Raw genomic sequence first — 23,399 nt, forward strand, 5'->3', positions numbered from 1 at the left:
GGCAGTGTATTAGTTTAAAAAATCAAAACAGTACATTAGTTTAAAAGATTAAAAGAAAGATGAACAGCTGCCGATACACAGAAAAAGAAAGAATACAAGATGGTAACAATAAGAAAAAGTAATCTTATCTCCATAATCTATACATAAAGTAAAAGCAGTGAGAACCAGGATAGATAGTACCAGCCTCTGAAATCATATCTGATCATGCCAGTCTGCAGCGTGCATCATTCCCTATAGGATGTACTATTGAAAGAGAAGATTCGAATCTTCCTGATATAAGCATCTTAAGTCATTGAGTGGATAATGGAATGGCTCTACAGTCCTCCTTAACCTTTGAGGACATTTATATACTATAATAAAGAAAGTATTTAATGTTTGTAGTAAGTAATTTTAATAATCAAAAAGTCAAATAATGTTTAATACAATAGTATATGCTGGCATAATTTCAAAAATTTTATAGTTATTATATTTAAATATCTTCTAAAATGTGCTACCAATAAAATTCACTATCAAAATATGCATGATAGCCCACAAGAATTCTTCACTGGGATTAGGGACTTAAAAGCTACATTCTAGCAAAGATCATATTTACACTGAATTTTAAATTTGCCAGAAGAGTGTATGTTTGAGCAGTCAGATGAGCGCTAATATTTTTTTTTAAGTTTCTGGGAACTATGAATAGTTTCATTCTCCTCCTGTGGATTAAACTCCTATAAAACACTCATGAAATATTCATATTTGTTTTCTCACTACTCACAAACATTTTTCTTACATAAATTAATATCATTTATTTGTACTATTTGTTTGATTCATAAAATTATGCATGCACAGAAAAGCTCATTTATTTTATTGAAAAATTTAAAAAGTATTTGCACAGAAGTTCTTCTTAACATATAGCAGAGACCAGGCTGAGTACAGAATTATGTATGAATTTGTGTCTTTATCTTAAGATATGTGAGGAGGTTTCCAGCAGACAAGTAATTTTACCTAAAATTGTTATTTTGCTTAATGTTTTTCTTAGTTTAGTGCCTGTATACTTTGATCTACATGGTTTAAATTCATTAAGAATGTAATTACATACAACATCCTAATTTAGCTATGGTTCTCTTTATGGGTGCAATGAACACAGTCCAAGATATTCTTGTTTGAATTTTAACATACAGAAACCTTTCCACAACATGCAAATCAGAACAAATTTTCTTTCACTGAAAATATGGAATTAGTGTGGATTACTTTTCTTCTTTTTTGCAATTCATAAGTTTATTGCAATTTAATTTAACATAGTCAGATGAATTTTATAGTCAATTTCTCCTTTACCATATGAAATACAGTAATTTAGAAATGATAGTCATTTTTTCTTTGGGCATTTATGTTGGAAATAGTGTAATCATAGAAAATACTCTAGTAGAAAAATTTTTAAAAGCACTGTAACTCATAAAGATTCTAAAATCTGTAGTAGTTTAAAGCTAAGACCAAATACTTATTTCTTTATTTATTTAACTTCAATTTCCAGGGTACATGTGCAGGTTTATTACATAGGTATATATGTGCCATGACGGTTTGCTGCACCTACAGACCTGTCCTCTAAGTTCCCTCCTTTTGTCCCCCCACCCTCAACAGGTCCTGGTGTGTGTCCCCTCCCTGTGTCCACATGTTCTCATTGTTCAGTTCCCACTTATGAGTAAGAAATGTGGTGTTTGGTTTTCTGTTCCTGTGTTAGTTTGCTGAGAATGATGGCTTCCAGCTTCAACCATGTCCCTGCAAAGGACATGATCTCATTCATTTTTATGGCTGCATAGTCTTCCATGGTGTTTATATACCACGTTTTCTTTATCCAGTCTATCACTGATGGGCACTTGGGTTTGTTCCATGACTTTGCTATAAATAAACATATGCAATAAACTTTGCTGCAATAAACATATGTGTGCATGTGTCTTTATAGCACAATAGTTTATATTCCTTTGGGTATATGTGCAGTAATGGGATTGCTAGGTAGAATTATGTTTCTGATTCTAGATCTTTCAGGAATCTCCATACTGTCTTACACGATGGTTGAACTAATTTACATTCCCATCAACAGTGTACAAGCTTTCCTATTTCTCCACAGCCTCGCTAGCATCTATTGTTTCTTGACTTATTAATAATCAACATTCTGACAGGTGTGAGATGGTATCCCATTATGGTTTTGATTTGCATATCTCTAATGATCAGTGATGTTAAGCTTTTTTTCATATGTTTGTTGTCCATGTAAATGTCTTCCTTTGGGAAGTGTCTGTTCATATTCTTTGCCCACTTTTTGATGGGGTCGTTTTTTTCTTGTAAAGTTGTTTAAGTTCTTTGTAAATTATGGATATTAGACTTTTGTCAGATGGGTAAATTGCAAATGTTTTCTCCCACTCTGTAGGTTGCCTGTTCACTCTGATGATAGTTTCTTTTGCTGTGCAGAAACTCTTTAATTTAGTTAGATCCCATTTGTCAAATTTGGCTTTTGTTGCAATTGCTTTTGGCTTTTCATCATTAAGTTTTTGCCCATGCCTATGTCTTGAATTGCATTGCCTTGGTTTTCTCCTAGACTTTTCATGGTTTTGGGTTTTAAATTTAAGTCTTTAATCCATCTTGAGGTAATTTTTGTATAAGGTATAAGGAAGGGGTCCAGTTTCAGTTTTCTGCATATTGCTAGCCAGTTTTCCCAGTACCATTTATTGAAAAGAATATCCTTTCTCCATTGCTTGTTTTTGTCAGGTTTGTAGAAGAGCAAATGGTTGTAGACATGTGGTGTTATTTCTGAGGTCTCCGTTCTGTTCATTGGTCTATATGTCTGTATTTGTACCAATTAACATGCTCTTTTTGTTACTGTAGCCTTGTATTATATTTTGAAGTCAGGTAGTTTTATGCCTCCAGCTTTGTTCTTTTTGCTTAGGATTGTCTTGGCTATACAGGGTCTTCTTTGATCCCCTATGAAATTTAAAGTAGATTTTTCTAATCTGTAAAGAATGTCAATAGTAGTCAATAGCATTGAAACTATAAATTACTTTGGGCAATATGGCCATTTTCATAATGTTGATTCTTCCTATCCATGAGAATGGAAGGTTTTTCCATTTGCTTGTTTCCTCTCTTATTTCCTTGAGCAGTGGTTTGTAGTTCTCCTTGAAGAGGTCCTTCACATTCCCTTGTTAGCTATATTCCTAGGCGTTTTATTCTTTTTGTAACAATTGTGAATGGGAATTCATTCGTGATTTGGCTCTCTGCTTGTCTATTGTTGTTGTAAAGGAATATTTGTGATTTTTCCACATTAATTTTTTATCCTCAGAGTTTGCTGAAGTTTCTTATCAGATTAAGAGCTTTTGGGGCTAAGTGATAGGGTTTTCCAAATATAGAATCACGTCATCTACAAACAGAGACAATTTGACTTCCTCTCTTCCTATTTGAATACTCTTTATTTCTTTCTCTTGCCTGATTGCCCAGGCCAGAACTTCCAATACTATGTGGAATAGGAGTAATGAGAGAAGAAATATGGGAGTATGTAAAAAGACTGGGCTTATGACTGATTGGAGTACCTGAAGGAAATGGGGATAATGGAAACAAGCTGGAAAACATACTTCAGGATGTTATCCAGGAGAACTTTCCAACCCAGCAAGACAGGCCAACATGCAAATTTAGGAAAATACAGAGAACACCACTAAGATACTCCACTAGAAGATCACCCCAAGACACATAATCATCAGATGCTCCAAGATTGAAATAAAACTTAAAAAATGTTAAGGACAGACAGACAGAAAGGTCAGGTCACCTACAAAAGGAAGCCCGTCAGACTAACAGCAGACCTCTCAGCAGAAACCCTGCAAACCAGAAGAGATTGGGGGCCAATATTCAACATTCTTAAAGAGAAGAATTTTCAATGCAGAATTTCATACCCAGCCAAACTAAGCATCATAAGTGAAGGAGAAATAAAATCATTTTCAGATAAGCAAATGTTGAGGGATTTTGTCACCACCAGGCCTGCCCTGCAATAACTCCTGAAGGAAGCACTAAATATGGAAAGGAAAAACTGGTACCAGCCACTGCAAAAAACACCAAAATATAAAGACCAATGACACTATGAAGAAACTGCATCAACTCGTTTGCAAAATTAACAAGATGGCATCACGATAACAGGATTAAATTCACACATAACAATACTAACCTTAAATGTAAATTGGCTAAATGCCCCAATTAAAAGACACAGACTGGAAAAGTGGATAAAGAGTCAAGACCCATCAGTGTGCTGTATTCTGGAGACCCATCTCATGTGCAAAGACACATATAGGCTCAAAATAAAGGGATGGAGGAAAATTTACCAAGCAAAGGGAAAGCAAAAAAAAAAAAAAAAAAAAGCAGAGGTTGCAATCCTCGTCTTTGACGAAACACACTTTAAACCAACAAAGATCAAAAAAGTCAAAGAAGGGCATTACATAATGGTAAAGGGATCAATTCAAGAAGAAGAGCTAACTATGCTAAATATATATGCACCTAATACAGGAGCACCCACGTTGATAAAGCAAGTTCTTAGAGACCTACAAAGAGAGTTAGACTCCCATACAGTAATAGTGGGATACTTTAACACCCCACTGACAATATTAGACACATCAATGAGACAGAAAATCAACAAGGATATTCAGGACTTGAACTCGGCTCTGGGTGAAGTGAAACTAATAGACATCTACAGAACTCTTCACCCCAAATCATCATAATATACATTCTTCTAAGTGCCAAATGGCATTTATTCTAAAATTAACCATGTAATTGGAAGTAAAACAATCTAGCAAATGCAAAAGAACTGAAATCATAACAGTCTCTCAGACCACAGTGCAACCAAATTAGAAATCAGGATTAAGAAATTCACTCAAAACCACACAATTACATGGACATTGAATAATCTGCTCCTGAACAACTCCTGGGTAAATAAGGAAATTAAGGCAGAAATTAAAAACTTATTTGAAACCAATGAGAATAAAGAGATGAAGTACCAGAATCTCTTGGACACAGTTAAAGCAGTGTTAAGAGGGAAATTTACATCACTAAATGTCCACATCAGAAAGCTAGAAAGACCTCAAATCGACACCCTAACATCACACTTAGAAGAGCTAGAGAAGCAAGAGCAAACTAACCCAAAAGCTAGCAGAAGACAAGAAATAACCAAGATCAGAGAAGAACTGAAGGAGATAGAGACACCAAAAACACTTCGAAAAATCAATGAATCTAGGAGCTGGTTTTTTGAAAACTTAACAAAGTAGATAGACCACTAACTAGTCTAATAAAAAAGAAAAAAGAGAAGAATCAAGTAGACACAATAAAAAATAAAGGGAATATCACCACGGATCCCACAGAAATTCAAATTACCATCAGACAATACTATAAACACCTCTACGCAAAGAAACTAGAAAATCTATTAGAAATGGATCAATTCACCCTCCCATGACTAAACCAGGAAGATGTCAAATCCCTGAATAGACCAATAACAAGTTCTGAAATTGAGGCAATAATTAATAGCCTATCAACCAAAAAAAAAAAAAAAAAAAAAAAAGCCCAGGACCTGACAGATTCACAGCCAAATTCTACCAGAGTTACAAAGAGGAGCTGGTACCATTTTTTCTGAAACTGTTCCAAAAAATTGAAATTGAAATGGAAGGACTCCACACAAACTTATTTTATGAAGCCAGCATCATCCTGATACCAAAACCTGGCAGAGATACAACAGAAAAAGAAAGCTTTAGGCCAATATCCCTGATGAACATCGACGCGAAAATAATCCTCAATAAAATACTGGCAAACCGAATCCAGCAACACATTAAGAAACTTACCCGCCATGATCAAGTTGGCTCCATCTCTGGGATGCAAGCCTGGTTCAACATATACAAATCAATAAATGTAATCTGTCACATAAGCAGAACTATTGACAAAAACTACAATAATCTCAACAGATGCAGAAAAGGACTTTAAAAAAATTCAACATCCCTTCATGTTAAAAACTCTAAATATACTAGGTAGTGATGGAACACGTCTCAAAAAAATAAGAGCAATTTATGACAAACCCACAGCCAATATCACATTGAATGGGCAAAAACTGGAAGCATTCCCTTTGATAATCGGTACAAAGACTGATTATCTTAAAGTTTTTCTGTAACAGTGAAATTGAGTAGCATGATAGAGGAAAATCCAGTTACACCCAGGTAATTGTATATGACCTAGTTTCAAAGAAACGCTGCAGGATGAACACCTTGAAGCATAACTGGAAATTATTTTACAACGACCTTGAGCCTCTAAGAAATCTATAGGTCCTTCTAGAGAACAACTGCCTGTAATATAATGGAAAAGGGCTATCTCTTATTGAGTACTTAAAAAGATAAATTTAGACCCATCCCATCAGAACTGTTATCCAAAGAAGCTTCAGATCTGGTATGCTACAACATTTGAAACATGCAATAACTGTCTTTGATTCATGTCATTGGACCAAATGAATCCTTCACTCATTGCTTATAAAAGAAGTCTGCTAATATGCATAAAAATACACAGTAATATATTTTTCCGCAACACAGAAAGCAAGCACAATAGGGAAGAGAAGAAGAAGAAATAAAAAAAATTATTATACTTTAAATTTCTGGGGTACATGTGCACAATGTGCAGGTTTGTTGCATAGGTATATATGTACCATGTTGGTTTGCTGCACCCATCAACTCATCATTTACATTAGGTATTTCTTCTAATGTTATCCCTCCCCCAGGCTCCCACCCACGACAGGCCCCAGTGTGTGATGTTCCCCGCCCTGTGTCCATGTGTTCTCATTGTTCAACTCCCATTTATGAGTGAGAACTTGCAGTGTTTGGTTTTCTGTCCTTGTGATAGTTTGCTGAGAATGATGGTTTCCAGCTTCATCCATATCCCTGCAAAGGACATGAACTCATCCTTTTTTATGGCTGCATATTGAGAACAAAGACACAACATACCAAAATCTCTGGGACACATTTAAAGCAGCATGTAGAGAAAAATGTATATCACTAAATGCCCACAAGAGAAATCAGGAAAATTTTTGTATAGTTAAAGTAATCCAGTGTTTGTGGGAGGGGCGAGGGAGGGAGAAAGACAAAGGATCATGTTATGTGGGATATCTTTTGAGGTACATCTTCCCCTAAAAATTATTTCAAGTAACATAGACTCTTATCAATAATTTCTTTTATTATTTTGAGTAGCACCATAACACAATGTAGAAAATTCCCCATAAATTTAGAAAAGTCACACTTTAGATGACTCATTATTATACAGCAAACACCTTTAAGAAAATATATACTAATATGTAAGTAAACCAGACGATGACTCAGTCTATGGGCCTTTTCTATTCCCTCTCTGCATTTATTCCTGTTGATTTCACAATATCCTGACTTGAAACATTCAAATGCAAGTGACTTTTAAATTTGTACCTACAGGCTAGACCTCTCTTTAGCCATCTTCTACCGCCTTCATGGTATTTCTATTGGATTAAAAACATCACTTTAAGTCTTAATTTACAAGGCTGATTTCCACTCACCAAAAAGATGCACCTAGTTTTTCCCATCTTGGTAACTTTTAGTTGAGATTTGAGGTCTAAAATGTCAGAATCAGCTTCAACTTCTTTATTTCTTTTTTTTTTTTTTTTTTTGAGACGGAGTCTTGCTCTGTCGCCCAGGCTGGAGTGCAGTGGCACGATCTCGGCTCACTGCAAGCTCCGCCTCCCGGGTTCACACCATTCTCCTGCCTCAGCCTCCCAAATAGCTGGGACTACAGGTGCTCACCACCACGCCTGGCTAATTTTTTTTTTTTTTTTTTTTTTTTGTATTTTTAGTAGGGACAGGGTTTCACCATGTTAGTCTGGATGGTCTCAATCTCCTGACCTTGTGATCCACCCGCCTCGGCCTCCCAAAGTGTGGGGATTACAGGCCTGAGCCACCACGCCCAGCCTAACTTCTTTATTTCATTTATTTCCACCCTATGTCCTATCCTTTATGCTCCTACCCATCTAAGGAAATTCTCTGGACACTACCTTTAAAATACATCTAGAATTTGACCATTTCTTCCCATTCCTCCTCAACTGCCTGGTTTGAGTGCTGTGCATCTTTCATTCAGAAGACCACCATTGCCTCTGAACTCTTCTGCCTTATTGCACTCTTCTCTCAGGACAGTAGCTAGAGTGATCCCAGAATATTTCAGATCATTATACTCTGCACAAAACTCCCCAATGGATCCCCTCTAAAAACCAGAAAAAGACCTGAAGTCCTGTGCGATCTTACAATGTGTTATATCAGTGCTTCTGGAACTTTAACGTGTATGTAAATATCTGGTTATCTTGTTAAAATGAAGTCCGGATTTCACAGATTTGAGAAAGGATACAAGAGTCTGCCCTTCTAACAATCCCTCAGGTGATGTCAGTACTGCCGGGTCATATTCATTACATAAAGCACCGTTTTGCCTAACCTCATACCTTTCTGATTGCATCTCCTTACGCCATCTGGTTTTTTCTCTTTAATGTAACCATGCTGACCTCTTTGTTCCTTATCAAACAAGCCCACTCCAGCCTAAGGGCACTTTTGTTAGCAGCTTACTCTGCCTGGGAGGCTTTCCTCCAGGATACCATGTTCATCTGTCCCAGTCTCTGCTGACAAATCACTTTGCCAATAAAACCTACCCTCACTACCTTACTTAAAATTGCTCAAGTCTCCCAGCCTTCTCAATATTTTCAATCCCTCTCTTCTTCCCTTTTCCCCATTTCTCTTTTAAACCTATGAAATAGGGCATAAAATTATCTGAATCCATCTGATAGAATGTAAGCTCCTTAAGGGCAAATGATTTTTTGTTTCATTCACTGATATAGTCCAAATATTTGAAGGCATGCATCACTAATAGTAAACACTAAGTATATATTTGTTGGAGAATATTTAGTAATTAGATTTTTTTAAATGTATATTTTGTTCAATACCACTAAAAAAAATGAAGATAATCATCATTTTGAAGTGATGGTATGAGTCATCACTTTGTGCCAGAACTGGAATGCTTGAGATCTCATGACAAATGGAGATCCACTAGGATGTCACTTAAGAGGTATTGTTTTTGTTTTTGGTATTCCATGCTTCATAAAATAATAACTGCCTTTTAGTTATGTAGACATGAAACATGTGTGGGTTTCTCATGAAAACTACATTAAAGTTTACCTGCAGGCAATGTAAATATTAACTATTGTTGAAGCAGAAACACTTTCAGAATTTAAAAATCGACAAATTGAGAGTGAAGTATGACGAGCAAGAGAGAAAAGCATGTTTGAAAATTTTGATATGGCGGACTAGAGAGTTATGAAGATTTTCATTAATTTTTATTTGAAATCCTGCTAATTTGAGTCATTTAAATGAGTCAACCAAATGAGTTTGTTAACTTGACTTATATTTCTACCTAAAAATTGTCTTAAACAAACAGAAAAGTAAAATTCATCTAAAATGTTTACTAAGCTTGGTAAGTACATGTAGGTTTTACTTGTTGAATAGAATTTCTGAAATCTTTAATGGGTAAAAATTATATGATTATTTTTATGTTTGCATTCTTATTAATCTATTTTTTTCTCTCCTTCTCCTTTTTTTTTTTTTTTTTTTTTTTGATGTAGGGTCTCCTTCTGTTTCCCAGGCTCAAGTGTAGTGCTGCAATCTCAGCTCACTGCAACTCCCGCCTCCTGGGTTCAAGTGACCCTCCCATCCCAGCCTCCAGAGTAGCTGGAACCGCAGGTGCATGCCACCACACTCAGCTAATTTTTGTACTTTTTGTCAATATGAGGTTTCGCCATGTTGCCGAGGTTGGTCCTGAACTCCTGAACTCAAGCAGTCTGCCCACTTTTGCCTCCCTAAGTGCTGGGTTTACAGGCATGAGCCGCTGTGCCCAGTCTATTTATTTTCAATAGAAGATAACTGCTATAGAGGAAGACTGTTAAAAATGGCATTTCATAATAAACTGTAGTTTATTTACTACTAATGTACTCATTATAATTCATTAATTTTGATAAACGTACCATGGTATGTTATCATTAGGGGAGGCTGGGTGAAGGGTGTCTGAGTACTTTTGGTACTATCTTTGAACTCATCTATAAAAATCAAATTATTTTTAGGTAAAAATTTATTTTAATGATACTTTTTTTTTTAATGTCAAGCTGTTAGAAATACGTAAGCATGAATCTCTACATCAGCAGTGAACTAAATTATGTTGAGCCAAATATACTAAGATAAATTCTACCATAACTTTACCCCTAACACAGAACTTTATGACTGTACAACTAGGCTAGTAGGAGTTACACATATTCCATGAGTCAGTTCCTCTGTTTTAAGAGATTTGGAAAGTTTCATTAGCCTCCTCTTATTTCTCACTAATGAAACCAATGACTCAGTATATGAATGAACATACACGTGTTCTATACTTGAATAAATGAATACATTTTATACATTCCCAGCTGTTTATTAGTATGCAAGAGTAGTTTTCTTTGACAATGTCTACCATAGGTATTTTAAAAACATTTCAACATATGTCATTTAAAGAAATAGGAATAATTTGCTTTTTGAATGCTGGCTATATTTATTGCTGGTACTTTGCATATTTGCACCTAAGATTTCAGTATTTGATCTACTAAACTTTACTATATTTTAATTCAGGCCTTTATTCAAGATCAGTTTTCTGCCCTATCAAGAACAGGCATATCGTTTATAAATCAAAATCTGTATTTCAAAACCCCATCAGAAAAAAACATATAGAAAACAGGCTGCGCGTGGTGGCTCAAGCCTGTAATCCCAGCACTTTGGCAGGCCAAGGCCGGTGGATCACGGGGTCAGCAGATCGAGACCATCCTGGCTAACACGGTGAAACCCTGTCTCTACTGAAAAATACAAAAAATTAGGCAGGCGCGGCGGTGGGCGCCTGTAGTCCCAGCTACTCGGGAGGCTGAGGCAGGAGAATGGTGGGAACCCGGGAGGCGGAGCTTGCAGTGAGCTGAGATGGCGCCACCACACTCCAGCCTGGGCGACAGAGCCAGACTCCGTCTCAAAAAAAAAAAAGAAAACAATAAAGCCCTACTTTTCTACCAAACTGAAAATACCATTCTCTACCATAAATATTTTTTCCTCCAGATTTTTATTAAAATAAAAGCTTTTGCTAAAATTAAAACCTGAAGGCCGGGGGCAGTGGCTCACCCCTGTAATCCCAAAATTTTGGGAGGCTGAGGGAGGCTGAGGCGATTGGATCACCTGAGGTCAGGAGATCGAGACCAGCCTGGTCAACATGGTGAAACCCCATCTCTACCAAAAATACAACAATTAGCCGGGTGTGATGGTGCACACCTGTAATCCCAGCTACTCTGGAGGCTGAGGCAGGAGAATTGCTTGAACCCTGGAGGCGGGGGTTGCAGTGAGCCGAGATCACACCACTGCACTCCAGCCTGGGGAGACAGAGCAAGACTCTGTATCAAAAAAAGAGAAAAAAGTACTTATTTTTTTTTTTTTTTTTTTGAGACGGAGTCTCGCTCTGTCGCCCGGGCTGGAGTGCAGTGGCCGGATCTCAGCTCACTGCAAGCTCCGCCTCCCGGGTTTACGCCATTCTCCTGCCTCAGCCTCCTGTGTAGCTGGGACTATAGGCGCCCGCCACCTCGCCCGGCTAGTTTTTTGTATTTTTTAGTAGAGACGGGGTTTCACCGTGTTAGCCAGGATGGTCTTGATCTCCTGACCTCGTGATCCACCCGTCTCGGCCTCCCAAAGTGCTGGGATTACAGGCTTGAGCCACCGCGCCCGGCCAATAGTACTTATTTTTATATTTTTTAAGAGACAGTGTGTTCTTGTGTTGCCCAGGTTGGAGTTCAGTGGCACAGTCCTAGTTCTCTGCAGCCTTAAAGTCTTGGAATCAAGTGATTCTTCTGCTGCAGCCTCCTGAGTAGCTGAGACGACTGGTCCATTCCTTCACACCCAAGTAACAGAAAAACCATTTTTTTTAGAGAGACAGGGTGTTGCTTTGTTGCCCAGATTGACCCTGAACTCCCAGCTTTAAACAATCCTTCCTCTGCAGCCTCCCAAAATGCTGGTATCCCAAGCGTGAGCCACCATGCCCGGTCTAACATTTTAAAATATTGATATTGTCATTTTTATTAAGAAAACTGAAAAAAAAAAAGAGTAGCTGTTTGTAAGATTACTATCTTGTCTTCATTAAGTGGCCAGTGAGGTGTATGAAACCCATAAAATATTATATGATTTGGCAATGAATACATCCTGTAGCTTCCCCAACCAAAAAGTCTTGCTACAGTTGTGATACATGTTTCTCACTCAAAATGAAGAGTCACACTGACTCACAATCTATATCTCTATAGTTCGAGTTGTTGATGTTTGATTGGTTCACAATTCCTTACAGTTTAAAAATTAGTTTCATGTCACATAATTGGTTGGGATAATTAGTACGTCTTCAGCTAAACTTTGAAAAATAATATAATAATAGGCCTGGCTTCCATTGTACCTTAAACCCAGGACCAGGTACACAGTGAGAAAGTTAAATTAATAAGAATTTGTTAATGATTTATTTAAGATTGCAATCTACTAATAGGACTGTATTTATGCTACAATTTTCATCTTCAATAGCATTGCAGTCCACCAAGAGCTGACAATTATTTCTGGGTGATGACATCAGCAATTAGAAGTGGACACATCAATAAGTATATTAAAAATTGTATATATTTACTACCTAGGAAAAGTAACTAAACATTAAACTCACGTAAATTGGAATAAATAAAGCTGCTCAGAGGGAAAAGATAGCTGAAATGTTGAGACCATATGTACCTGCATTTTCAGAGATAAACCTAAATCTATCTTCTAACAAATGCTTCAAAGAGAATGAGTATAATTGTGCTTACATAGATCTCTTAAACTTTAAGATATATGATTAACACAACCTATACTTTATGAAACAAAGGCACAAAGTTTTCCTTAGTATTCAAATATATATATGTGCTTTAAATATGTATTCTGATTTTCAACAATATGTTCTCCTAGATAGCCAGAAAAACAAGCCTTCTAAGTACACCTAGAAATTACGCATATCATTTTCAAAAATCTTTTCAAATCCACTGATTATCTCACAGAAAAGGAAAGCAAACTCTGAAACATCAAAAATGAAGTGTGTGGAAAGACCAGGAGCTAGAGGAGAAACCATATAATTGTTTTTCTATAAACTGTGGCAGTTTTCTGGTATTCATATTCTCAGAGCTTTTGCGTGGGTCTCTGATGTAGAAGATTGGTTTTGAATGGCCTCAGTGGGTTAAAAAAAGATTCAAAATGGGGAGATGAAGTGGGGATCCATGCATAAACCAGGACTCTTTATATTCTTGGAATGAAATAAAAGGGTGTGCTAGAAACACACACACACACACACACACACACACACACAGAGTTTTGGTGGGGGATTGGATAAATACTTCTTTGAAAATTCATAACCATTGAATTGCACACATAGTATAAACTGCTCACATGATCGATCTGGTGAGCCTGATATTGGTCAACACAATAGAGGTTGGAAGAAATGTGTGGAATTTCTGCCATGCCCCAGTGGAAGAATTACAGTAAAGTCTTCTGGTTTCTTGATCAAGGTAATGTTATATGCAGTGTAGAGAGTTGTGTAACTTAAAAACAACAAAAACAACAACGACAACGACGACGACAACTCCCGGCATGCCACTGGAGCCTGAGCTCACTCCATTTGCTGAATTCTCCTTCATCTTCACTCTTTTCAAAAGTGTGTTAATCTCTCATAAACATTTTGAACCTTCGTTTCCATTTAAAAGTTGCTTCTGGTCAGGCATGGTGGCTCACGCCTGTAATCCCAGCACTTTGGGAGGAGGAGGCAGGTAGATTGTGTGAGCTCAGGAGATTGACACCAGCCTGGGCCACATGGCAAAACCACGTTTCTACTAAAAATAATAATAATTAAAAAATAGCCAGGTGTGGTGGTGCATGCCTGTAATCTCAGCTACTAGGGATGCTGAGGCACGAGAATTGTTTGAACCCAGAAGATGGAGGTTGCAGGGAGCTGAGATCACACCACTGTCCTCTAGCCTGGACAAGAGCAAGATTCTGTCTCAAAAAAAAAAAGAAAAAAAGAAAAGAGTTGCTTCTGTAGACACATATTTATTGGAAGGGGATGTATAATGGATTCACTGAAGACCCAGTCAGAGGTGCTATAAAATAATCCTTTTCATTCTCCTACCTCCACCAAATTTCAATATTCCTTCTACCCTAATATGCTTTTGGTACTTGAAATAATGACATAAACAAGGCATATGAGGTCCACTCATGGAGCTTATAAACTAGGAGAAAAAATACTTCAGAGTTATAAGGTAAGAGGAGTACTATAAAATATAATGTTATATATTAAAATACGTACTATATACAATATAACATCTGAAATCCAGTGTCACTTGGCAGTCAGTCATTCTGGAGGAAGAGGGAATTTTACTGTGAGGGCATTTTCAAGGACTGATTATGAAAGCATGTTGTAGGTGGTTCAGGGTAAAACAATACTTCTGAGAAGTGTTAAAGGACCTAAGTCAGTCAGATGGGAAAATGTGAGTAAGGTTGAAATATTACTTTAAAGGACATAGTGACTCACTGAAATCACAGAAACACAACAAAAATATGTTTGATTAAAGTAGAACGTTTAAGTCAAAACTATGTTACACGTTTCAATAATCAAATCATTGCTGTCAATTTACAGTAAATATAACTATGCTTATTAACATCACATTTCATATTTCTATCAGCAAAATTCATATTATTCTGATGACTATCTTTACTATATCATTACAAAATACCACACCTCTTTGCTAAAGAAAGAATAAGTGCCAGACACACGTATCGTACAATGTTAGGAGTGGTCCCAATGGAATTTCTCAGCTTCTTTCCCTGGGTACTCATTGCATTTATGGTGCTCTTATAATTACATATTTACATTCATGCCTGCTATACAAATATGGAGTCTACAGTAAGAAATCCCTAAAAACTTGGTTTTCCCCAAAACATGATTTTATAGATAAAATGAGATCACATCATCATTTGAGATATAAAGTGTAAATGCAGCAATAAATAAATCCCATTACATAGGTACTCTTAATCTCAAGTAGAAAGAATAGCACCAGCACAGCCATAAGAAAGTGTATGGAAATTGAGCAGGCATGTTTCTGTAGTGCTGGCATTTTCAACTGAGACAATTCATAGAGAGAAGAAAAAATACATCAGATAGTAAACATTTGAGAAGAGGTCAGGCACCTCCTGCAGAGTTAAAGAAGAAGATGCCAAACTGGGTTTGCAACCCCAGCCTTGAGAGTCAACTCCCATGCCCCCTGTCCTTCCCACTCCCCACAATGTAAGAAGAAAACTAGGGGGAGAAAAAAAATCCACTGAAGAAACTAGTAAGTCTTCCTCCCAGAAGAAAGTGCAGTGATGCTTCCCTCCCAGTAAGTGAAGGTAAGTCCAAGAGGTGAACAGAACCCATGAATTTTTTGGCACAAGAGATGAGAGATTTGATATTTGCATCTCAATATGGACTTCTGTTTATCCACAGGATTCATCTACTATGGCTCTTTAAAATGAGGAAAAAGAAAAACTGGAGAAAGAGATCAGCTGCAAAGTAATGCCGTTTCTTACATCTTAGCTAAGTGAGAAATGTGGAATATTTCTCTTGGTCAAGTGGATATTGCATAACGTTAGTGGGTGACATTCACACTTACAAGAAATCCTGCTGAAGTAAAGGGTGAGGAAGTGTCTAAAGAGCTCAAGCTAAGCAGCACCCCATGAAGAATATTCTATGCCCAAAAAGCCTTCTAGTGTGCTTTCACTCCAGTCACACATGCCCAAGGGGCAGGTGCTTAGATGCCTGTGCCACAGAAGGCAGGTGACAGCAACAGCCCAATGAGTTCCACAGCACCAGAAAGATAAGAGCTATTTGATCTCTTTCACCTTCCCAAGACATGATGTAATTCTTGTCACCATTAAGCTCCCCAGGTTGAGGTCTGTCTTTCATGGAGATTAGAGACAATGTGAAGGCAAAATTAAACATTATTATAAGTTTTAAACTGCATGGCTGAACTGTTTATTCTGGAAGGCAGCTAGGCTCACCACTATACCACCAATAATGAACTGTTTTTTTCCTAATACTTGAAGATGATAATATATCTACAGTGTCAGCCAAATATATTATTTAATAACTGAAAGGAAGAATCAAAAAGAAGGCTTAAATTAGTAGTCAAACTTAAAATTCATGTTTATACTACAGTGAGTTGAAATCATACAATGGTTTGATTACATAGTATAACCTGAATTTTTTTTTTTTTTTTTTTTTTTTTTAGACAGAGTCTTGCTCTGTTGCCCAGGCTGGAGTGCGGTGGCGTGATCTTGGCTCACTGCAAGCTCCGCCTCCCGGGTTCATGCCATTCTCCTGCCTCAGCCTCCCGAGTAGCTGGGACTACATGCTCCCGCCACCACGCCCGGCTAATTTTTCTATTTTCAGTAGAGACCGGGTTTCACTGTGTTAGCCAGGATGGTCTCGATCTCCTGACCTTGGGATCCGCCCGCCTCGGCCTCCCAAAAGTGCTGGGATTACAGGCGTGACCCACCGCGCACCGGGTCAACTGTAACTTGATTTTAAGGTACTCATTCACATACCTATGCAAGATGAATCAACAATGGAAACAGTAAAAAAGTATTAAGGCAGTCATTTCCCTCAAATCAAAGTGAGAAATCCCTAGCCACAAGACTTCTGAGTATTTTATTCTCATTGGCAAGCTTTAAACTGTCCCAGTCTGAAGCCATTAAACATTCTATTCACACAACTTCCCTAGTTCAGATTCTAGACTCACCAAACAAGTTTCTGACTCTCATTTCATATCTTCATAATGTACCAACAGATAAAGTATGTACTTATATAGACTCTGAATGTTCTAATTTCTGTGATAGTTATTTCTCATTGTAAAGTAACCAATGTGCTTTGTTATTATATTTCAGTTTTATAAACATAGTGATCTGCCTGTGACAGATGGATACATGAGATACAATGTCAGGATTTTTACCTTGATCAACTTGGCCATACCAAAGGCACTATAAATTCTCCGTAGTGCTGCACCTTTGCAAGAAGTCTGGAGGGAGCCTATTAACCTTCTCCTGGGTTTGGCAGGGATAGAGTGGGGCAGCACTTTTGTGCTGTGTTCAATTTCTATAATATTCAGACTTAATATTAATTTTCTGCACACTTGTGCTTGAGCACAAACACTGAGTTTTATGCAGTTTAACAAATAATGTATTTTTTCTTTCTATTTACCTACCACCCTCCTTTTTATCTCTCTTTTTTTTAAATTTATTTATTATTATTATACTTTAAGTTGTAGGGTACATGTGCATAACGTGCAGGTTTGTTACATATGTATACTTGTGCCTTGTTGGTGTGCTGCACCCATCAACTCGTCATTTACATCAGGTATAACTCCCAATGCAATCCCTCTCCCCTCCCCCCTCCCCATGATAGGCCCCGGTGTGTGATGTTCCCCTTCCTGAGTCCAAGTGATCTCATTGTTCAGTTCCCAGCTATGAGTGAGAACATGCGGTGTTTGGTTTTCTGTTCTTGTGATAGTTTGCTAAGAATGATGGTTTCCAGCTGCATCCATGTTCCTAAGTCAAAAGAACAAAGCTGGAGGCATCACGCTACCTGACTTCAAACTATACTACAAGGCTACAGTAACCAAAACAGCATGGTACTGGTACCAAAACAGAGATATAGACCAATGGAACAGAACAGAGTCCTCAGAAATAATATCACACATCTACAGCCATCTGATCTTTGACAAACCTGAGAGAAACAAGAAATGGGGAAAGGATTCCCTATTTAATAAATGGTGCTGGGAAAATTGGCTAGCCATAAGTAGAAAGCTGAAACTGGATCCTTTCCTTACTCCTTATATGAAAATTAATTCAAGATGGATTAGAGACTTAAATGTTAGACCTAATACCATAAAAATCCTAGAGGAAAACCTAGGTAGTACCATTCAGGACATAGGCATGGGCAAAGACTTCATGTCTAAAACACCAAAAGCAACAGCAGCAAAAGCCAAAATTGACAAATGGGATCTAATTAAACTAAAGAGCTTCTGCACAGCAAAAGAAACTACCATCAGAGTGAACAGGCAACCTACAGAATGGGAGAAAATTTTTGCAATCTACTCATCTGACAAAGGGCTAATATCCAGAACCTACAAAGAACTCAAACAAATTTACAAGAAAAAAACAAACAACCCCATCAAAAAGTGGGCAAAGGATATGAACAGACATTTCTCAAAAGAAGACATTCATACAGCCAACAGATACATGAAAAAAATGCTCATCATCACTGGCCATCAGAGAAATGCAAATCAAAACCACAATGAGATACCATCTCACACCAGTTAGAATGGCGATCATTAAAAAGTCAGGAAACAACAGGTGCTGGAGAGGATGTGGAGAAATAGGAACACTTTTACACTGTTGGTGGGATTGTAAACTTTTTATCTCTTTTAATAAAATAAAACAAAACAAAATTTAAAGTAGCACAATATTCCTGCATCCAGGTTAATATATTTTTTTAGAAAACTATAGTCCTTCGTCTCACTCATTGTTTTGGGGCACTGTCTTTATAAATCTCTCCTAAACCACACAACGCACACAGATAATATAATCCAAGTATTTCATAATTAAAAGAAATAATATGAGTTCATCAGCTTGAGGACATTATTTGAAGTGTATGGTACATGACAGATGACTGATTAATGTTTCTGATACTTCTATCAAAAACCCATAGTTCCTCTCAGTGAAAACTGATAAAGCAGGGTCAACACAGAGGATACCAGGATGATTTCATTTGCTTTCTCTCTATGTTCACTAGAATTGGTTCCCTCTTTCCTTCTCAGGAAGGCTCTTGCTTTTTACTGAACCCTCACACCATATGTGTTAGGGTCAAGGTAGGATCCTCATAGAACAGACCTATGGAGCATTATCTCATGATAATGAATGAGATAATGAATTTTCTCACTATTTTATGCTACTCTTTCGGAACACTCAATATGGTTCTGTGTCTTAAAAAACAGAGGCAAAAACTGGTAATTTCTTATTATTTCCTGCTTTCGTTTTGTCTCTTCCTAATGAGAAAACAAACTACATTTTCATAAGATGATGACATTTTATGTAAGTGAAAAGAAGCTCTGTGAATTAATTTTTAATAGAAATATAAAAGTGAAAAATATAAAAATACAAAAAGTAAACAATATATGAAATTCCACAGATTTTTATAGATGGCTTCATAAGTATAGAAAGCACCTACATTTTGCAGTATCATTTTCACACCTATTTTTGAGAGCAATATTAATAAATGAAACATGAGCATACATTTCATAAAATCCAGCCATCATATCTAGTATGTGAGCAATTGCCTTTCCACCAACGAGCCTTTTTAAAATGACTTTTTCCTCCAGAATTGAACTCTGCTGATTCTACTAAGCTCTTTCATTTTTACTGAACATGGAAACTATTCACTCTGTATTAGAGTTATTATCAAGAAGAATGTGGCACAGGAAATATCTTCCCAACACCACTTTATTAAAAGAAAATGTTGGAGGAAATCGAAAAAGCTAATCATACAGGTATACTGAAGATCAGTTTGAAGTAATCAACACATTTTGAAATTGCTGACTCACTTTGAACTCCATGGGAGCGTACAATTTTCCAGATTTCTGACGCTACTTCTTTGACATCCACTTGATAGTGATGAATAGGCACACCTCCATGGGAGTCCGGTTTGTTGAAAGAAACCTTGGCTGTGGTCTGTGACAGCTCTATGATCTTCACTCCATAGGGACTGGATGGCACATCTATGGACAAACAAATAGAAAGAAAACATAACCAAGGGAATGGGAATGGCCATTATTAAGGCTTATGGTGTTATGAGAACTAGGAGTGAAAGAAAATTGCTACCTGCATCACTTAATATGTTTGAGTTACAGAACTTCCGTAAACACCTGAATGTTCTTTTGAAATTACAAGAAAGTATGCCCGAGTCAATTTTTATTAACACAGAAAACAGACAGCAAAATGAAAATCACACTTCAATTATTGAGGGAATATGTTACTTATGCATTTTCTATACAATATAAACATTTTATTGAGGTCCAGGAAAACGATCTTGTGTGTGTTTAAAAGAAAAAAATAAGAGAGATAAAGAGGGTAGTTAAAATGTTAGAATACATAATTCAGTTATTCAACCATCACCATAAATAATGAATGGTACCTTGTGAAAATACAAAATGTATTTTCTTTGCATTCACCACAATTATATTATTAAATTATAGGTAAGTGCTAAGTTTCGAGAAAAATGTCAGTATTATGAACTAAATAAGACTATAAACTATTAGGTCTAATTTCATTTATATATTATCCAATTAAATTAAACCTTTGGTTGAGATATTAAAATCTTATTCCCATATTTTCAAAATAGCTATAAAATCCTTCTTGTTTTATTTTAATCTATCCACTACTTACATTATTTCAAGTTCCATAAGGTATCTTAGGTGGACATTTAATTTAGTGTGTAATATAAAAAATTATTTCGGAAGAATTATCTCAAAGGCAGAGCAGGCAGAATTAGAAGAAAAAAATTCCAATGAGGATACAGTTGAAAACTCTACTCCAGAAACATCAAGATTTAGAGACACATTAATGTTAATTTCTCTATGAACCTCTTCCTCTTTTATTCCTATCACATCTGAAATAATCTTAAACTTAGGAAAAGAAACAAATATAAGTTTTTTCAGAGAGGGAATATATATATATATATATATGTAAAACATACAAATATATGTATATCATATGATTTGGCTCTGTGTCCCCACACAAATCTCACCTTGAATTTTTTTTTTTTAATTTTTTTTTTTTATTTTGAGACAGAGTCTTGCTCCGTGGTCAGGCTGGAGTGCAGTGGCGCAATCTTGACTCACTGCAACCTCAGCCTCCCCAGGCTCACACCTTTCTCCTGCCTCAGCCTCCCGAGTAGTTGGGACTACAGGTGCGCACCACCACGCCAGGCTAATTTTTCTATTTTTAGTAGGGACGGGGTTTCACCATGTTGGCCAGGATGGTCTCGATCTTTTAACATCGTGATCCACCCGCCTCGGCCTCCCAAAGTGCTGGGATTGCAGGTGTGAGCCGCCGCGCCCAGCCTCATCTTGAATTTTAATTCCCATAATCCCCATGTGTTAAGGGTGGAACCAGGTGGAGGTAACTGAATCATGGGGGTGGTTTCTCCATGCTGCTCTCATGATAATGAATGAGTCTCACGAGATCTGATGGTTTTATAAACGGTCTGGCATTTCCGGGTTTTATAAAGGTCTGGCATTTCCCCTGCTGGCACTCACTCTGTCCTGCTGCCCTGTGAAGAAGGTGCCTGCTTCTCCTTTGCCTTTCACCATAATTGTAAGTTTCCTGAGGCCTCCCCAGGAACGCAGAACTGTGAGTCAATTAAATTCCTGTCCTTTATAAACTATACATATATATATATAGACACGCACACACACATATATACACACACATATATATATAAAACTTGACTGATAAATATGCAGTACATGTGAGTTTCAATTCTTATATCAATCAAACATTTACATAAAAATCTGCAGTTGGGGCCAGGCACCATGGCTTACACCTGTAATCTCAGCACTTTGGAAGCCGAGGTGGGCAGATTACTTGAGGTCAGGAGTTTGAGACCAGCCTGTTCAACATAGTGAAACCCTCTTTTCACAAAAATACAAAAATTAGCTGGGCGTGGTGGAGTGTGCCTGTGATCCCAGCTGTTTGGGAGGCTGAGGCAGGAGAATCACTTGAACCCAGGAGGCAGAAGTTGCAGTGAGCTGAGATCACGCCACTGCAAATCCAGCCTGGGCAACAGAGAGAGACTCTATCTCAAAAATAAATAAATACAAATAAAAATAAAAACAAAAATGTCATATGGCATTCAAAAGTCAAATGTACTTTATTTGCTAGAGTTAAAAAAGGTCACTGTAGGTCACATAAAAATATGCCTTATAAATAATACTGGGCAAAAGCCAGGAGAACAGCTTTAAGGCCTTTTATATGTGAATACTGTAAAGAAATGCCACAGTGTATATTTCAACTCTAAGGAGTAACTGTAAATTATTTAGAGAGCCTATGAAGTACATTATGTTATAACTCTAAGGTTCAAAAACACATGTGTAGAATTCTGATGCATCCAAAAGTCTTAGAACTATTAAAATCACATCTGGAAATGCAAATTTTAAGATATCTAAATAATGTTTGTAGACCTTCAAATATTCTAATAATTTTCATGTTTCCTTAATCTCCAGGTTAATCTGCATGTCTTTTCAGCTGTAGGTTTGATCCAAAATTTACTTGTAAGTTTGATCCAAAGTACAGGAGAAAGGCAAACAAATGCACATGGATCCCCTTAAAAAATGCCAATTCTTCAATCTGTGCTGAGAGGCTGACTCCCTAATGTACATTAGGTCTAAGTTGGATGTCATAGGCATTACACTCCAGTTTGGGGATATGTGTCAAAAGTGAAGGCAGTATATTCTGGGGAATGAGAGGGAGATATTATCCTCTTGGGCTTCCATCTTTGAATATATAGTATAAACATGATTGTTTTTACTCTGACTGCAGAAGTTGCACCGTTCACCAACTGTGCACCCTGACATGGTGCACCTGCAGAGAAAGAAGAGACTTTTTTTTCTTTCAGCACAAAGCCACTATCATCAAAATATGGGCCAGTGGCTTGTCTCTTCTAACTATACAATCCATTTTCAGATCTGCTGACACTTACTGTAGCCTTTCATTCATATGATTTTCCACTGACCTCTTATTTCTATTATTTCTTTTAAAGCAAAAGCATGCTTATGAATTTCATTCTCTTTCTAAACATTTTTTACATTTTGGTTTTGTAAGTCCAACTGTCAACTGACTACTAAATTTTAAGTTTCTTGAGGAAAGAGAAAACATTTTAAAAACACACATTCACACACATCCATTTATACATATAGATACATGTAACATAGAACAAAGTGACTGGAATATACTAAGTTCTCAGGAAATACTTGATGAATTAAATATTTCAGTAATGAAAAATAATATACAAAGATACAGAACATGTCTAAGTGAATAGTGTCAGATGTGCCTAGAATCAACATCTCTAATTCTTCTCTTCACTTTCTGGATTGTTCTGTAATTGCCTTCACCCTTGATTCCTATCTATCATATACATCACAATCAGTCAAACACTATTTT

At 36.9% G+C, this 23,399-nt stretch overlaps 1 protein-coding gene across 4 annotated transcripts in view; it reads right to left on the reverse strand.

The window, feature by feature from the left end:
• Nucleotides 1-23,399, reverse strand: part of NCAM2 (neural cell adhesion molecule 2) — a 570,634-nt gene that overhangs the window by 87,033 nt on the left and 460,202 nt on the right. For all 4 annotated transcript variants that reach the window (XM_005548903.5, XM_065541469.2, XM_065541470.2 and 1 more), the window contains exon 12: nt 19,784-19,957. In XM_005548903.5, the coding sequence (XP_005548960.1) occupies nt 19,784-19,957 (174 nt within the window). The remainder of the gene's footprint in view (nt 1-19,783; nt 19,958-23,399) is intronic.

This window comes from Macaca fascicularis, chromosome 3, assembly GCF_037993035.2.
Source record: "Macaca fascicularis isolate 582-1 chromosome 3, T2T-MFA8v1.1".
In the NCBI taxonomy this organism is placed as follows: domain Eukaryota; kingdom Metazoa; phylum Chordata; class Mammalia; order Primates; family Cercopithecidae; genus Macaca; species Macaca fascicularis.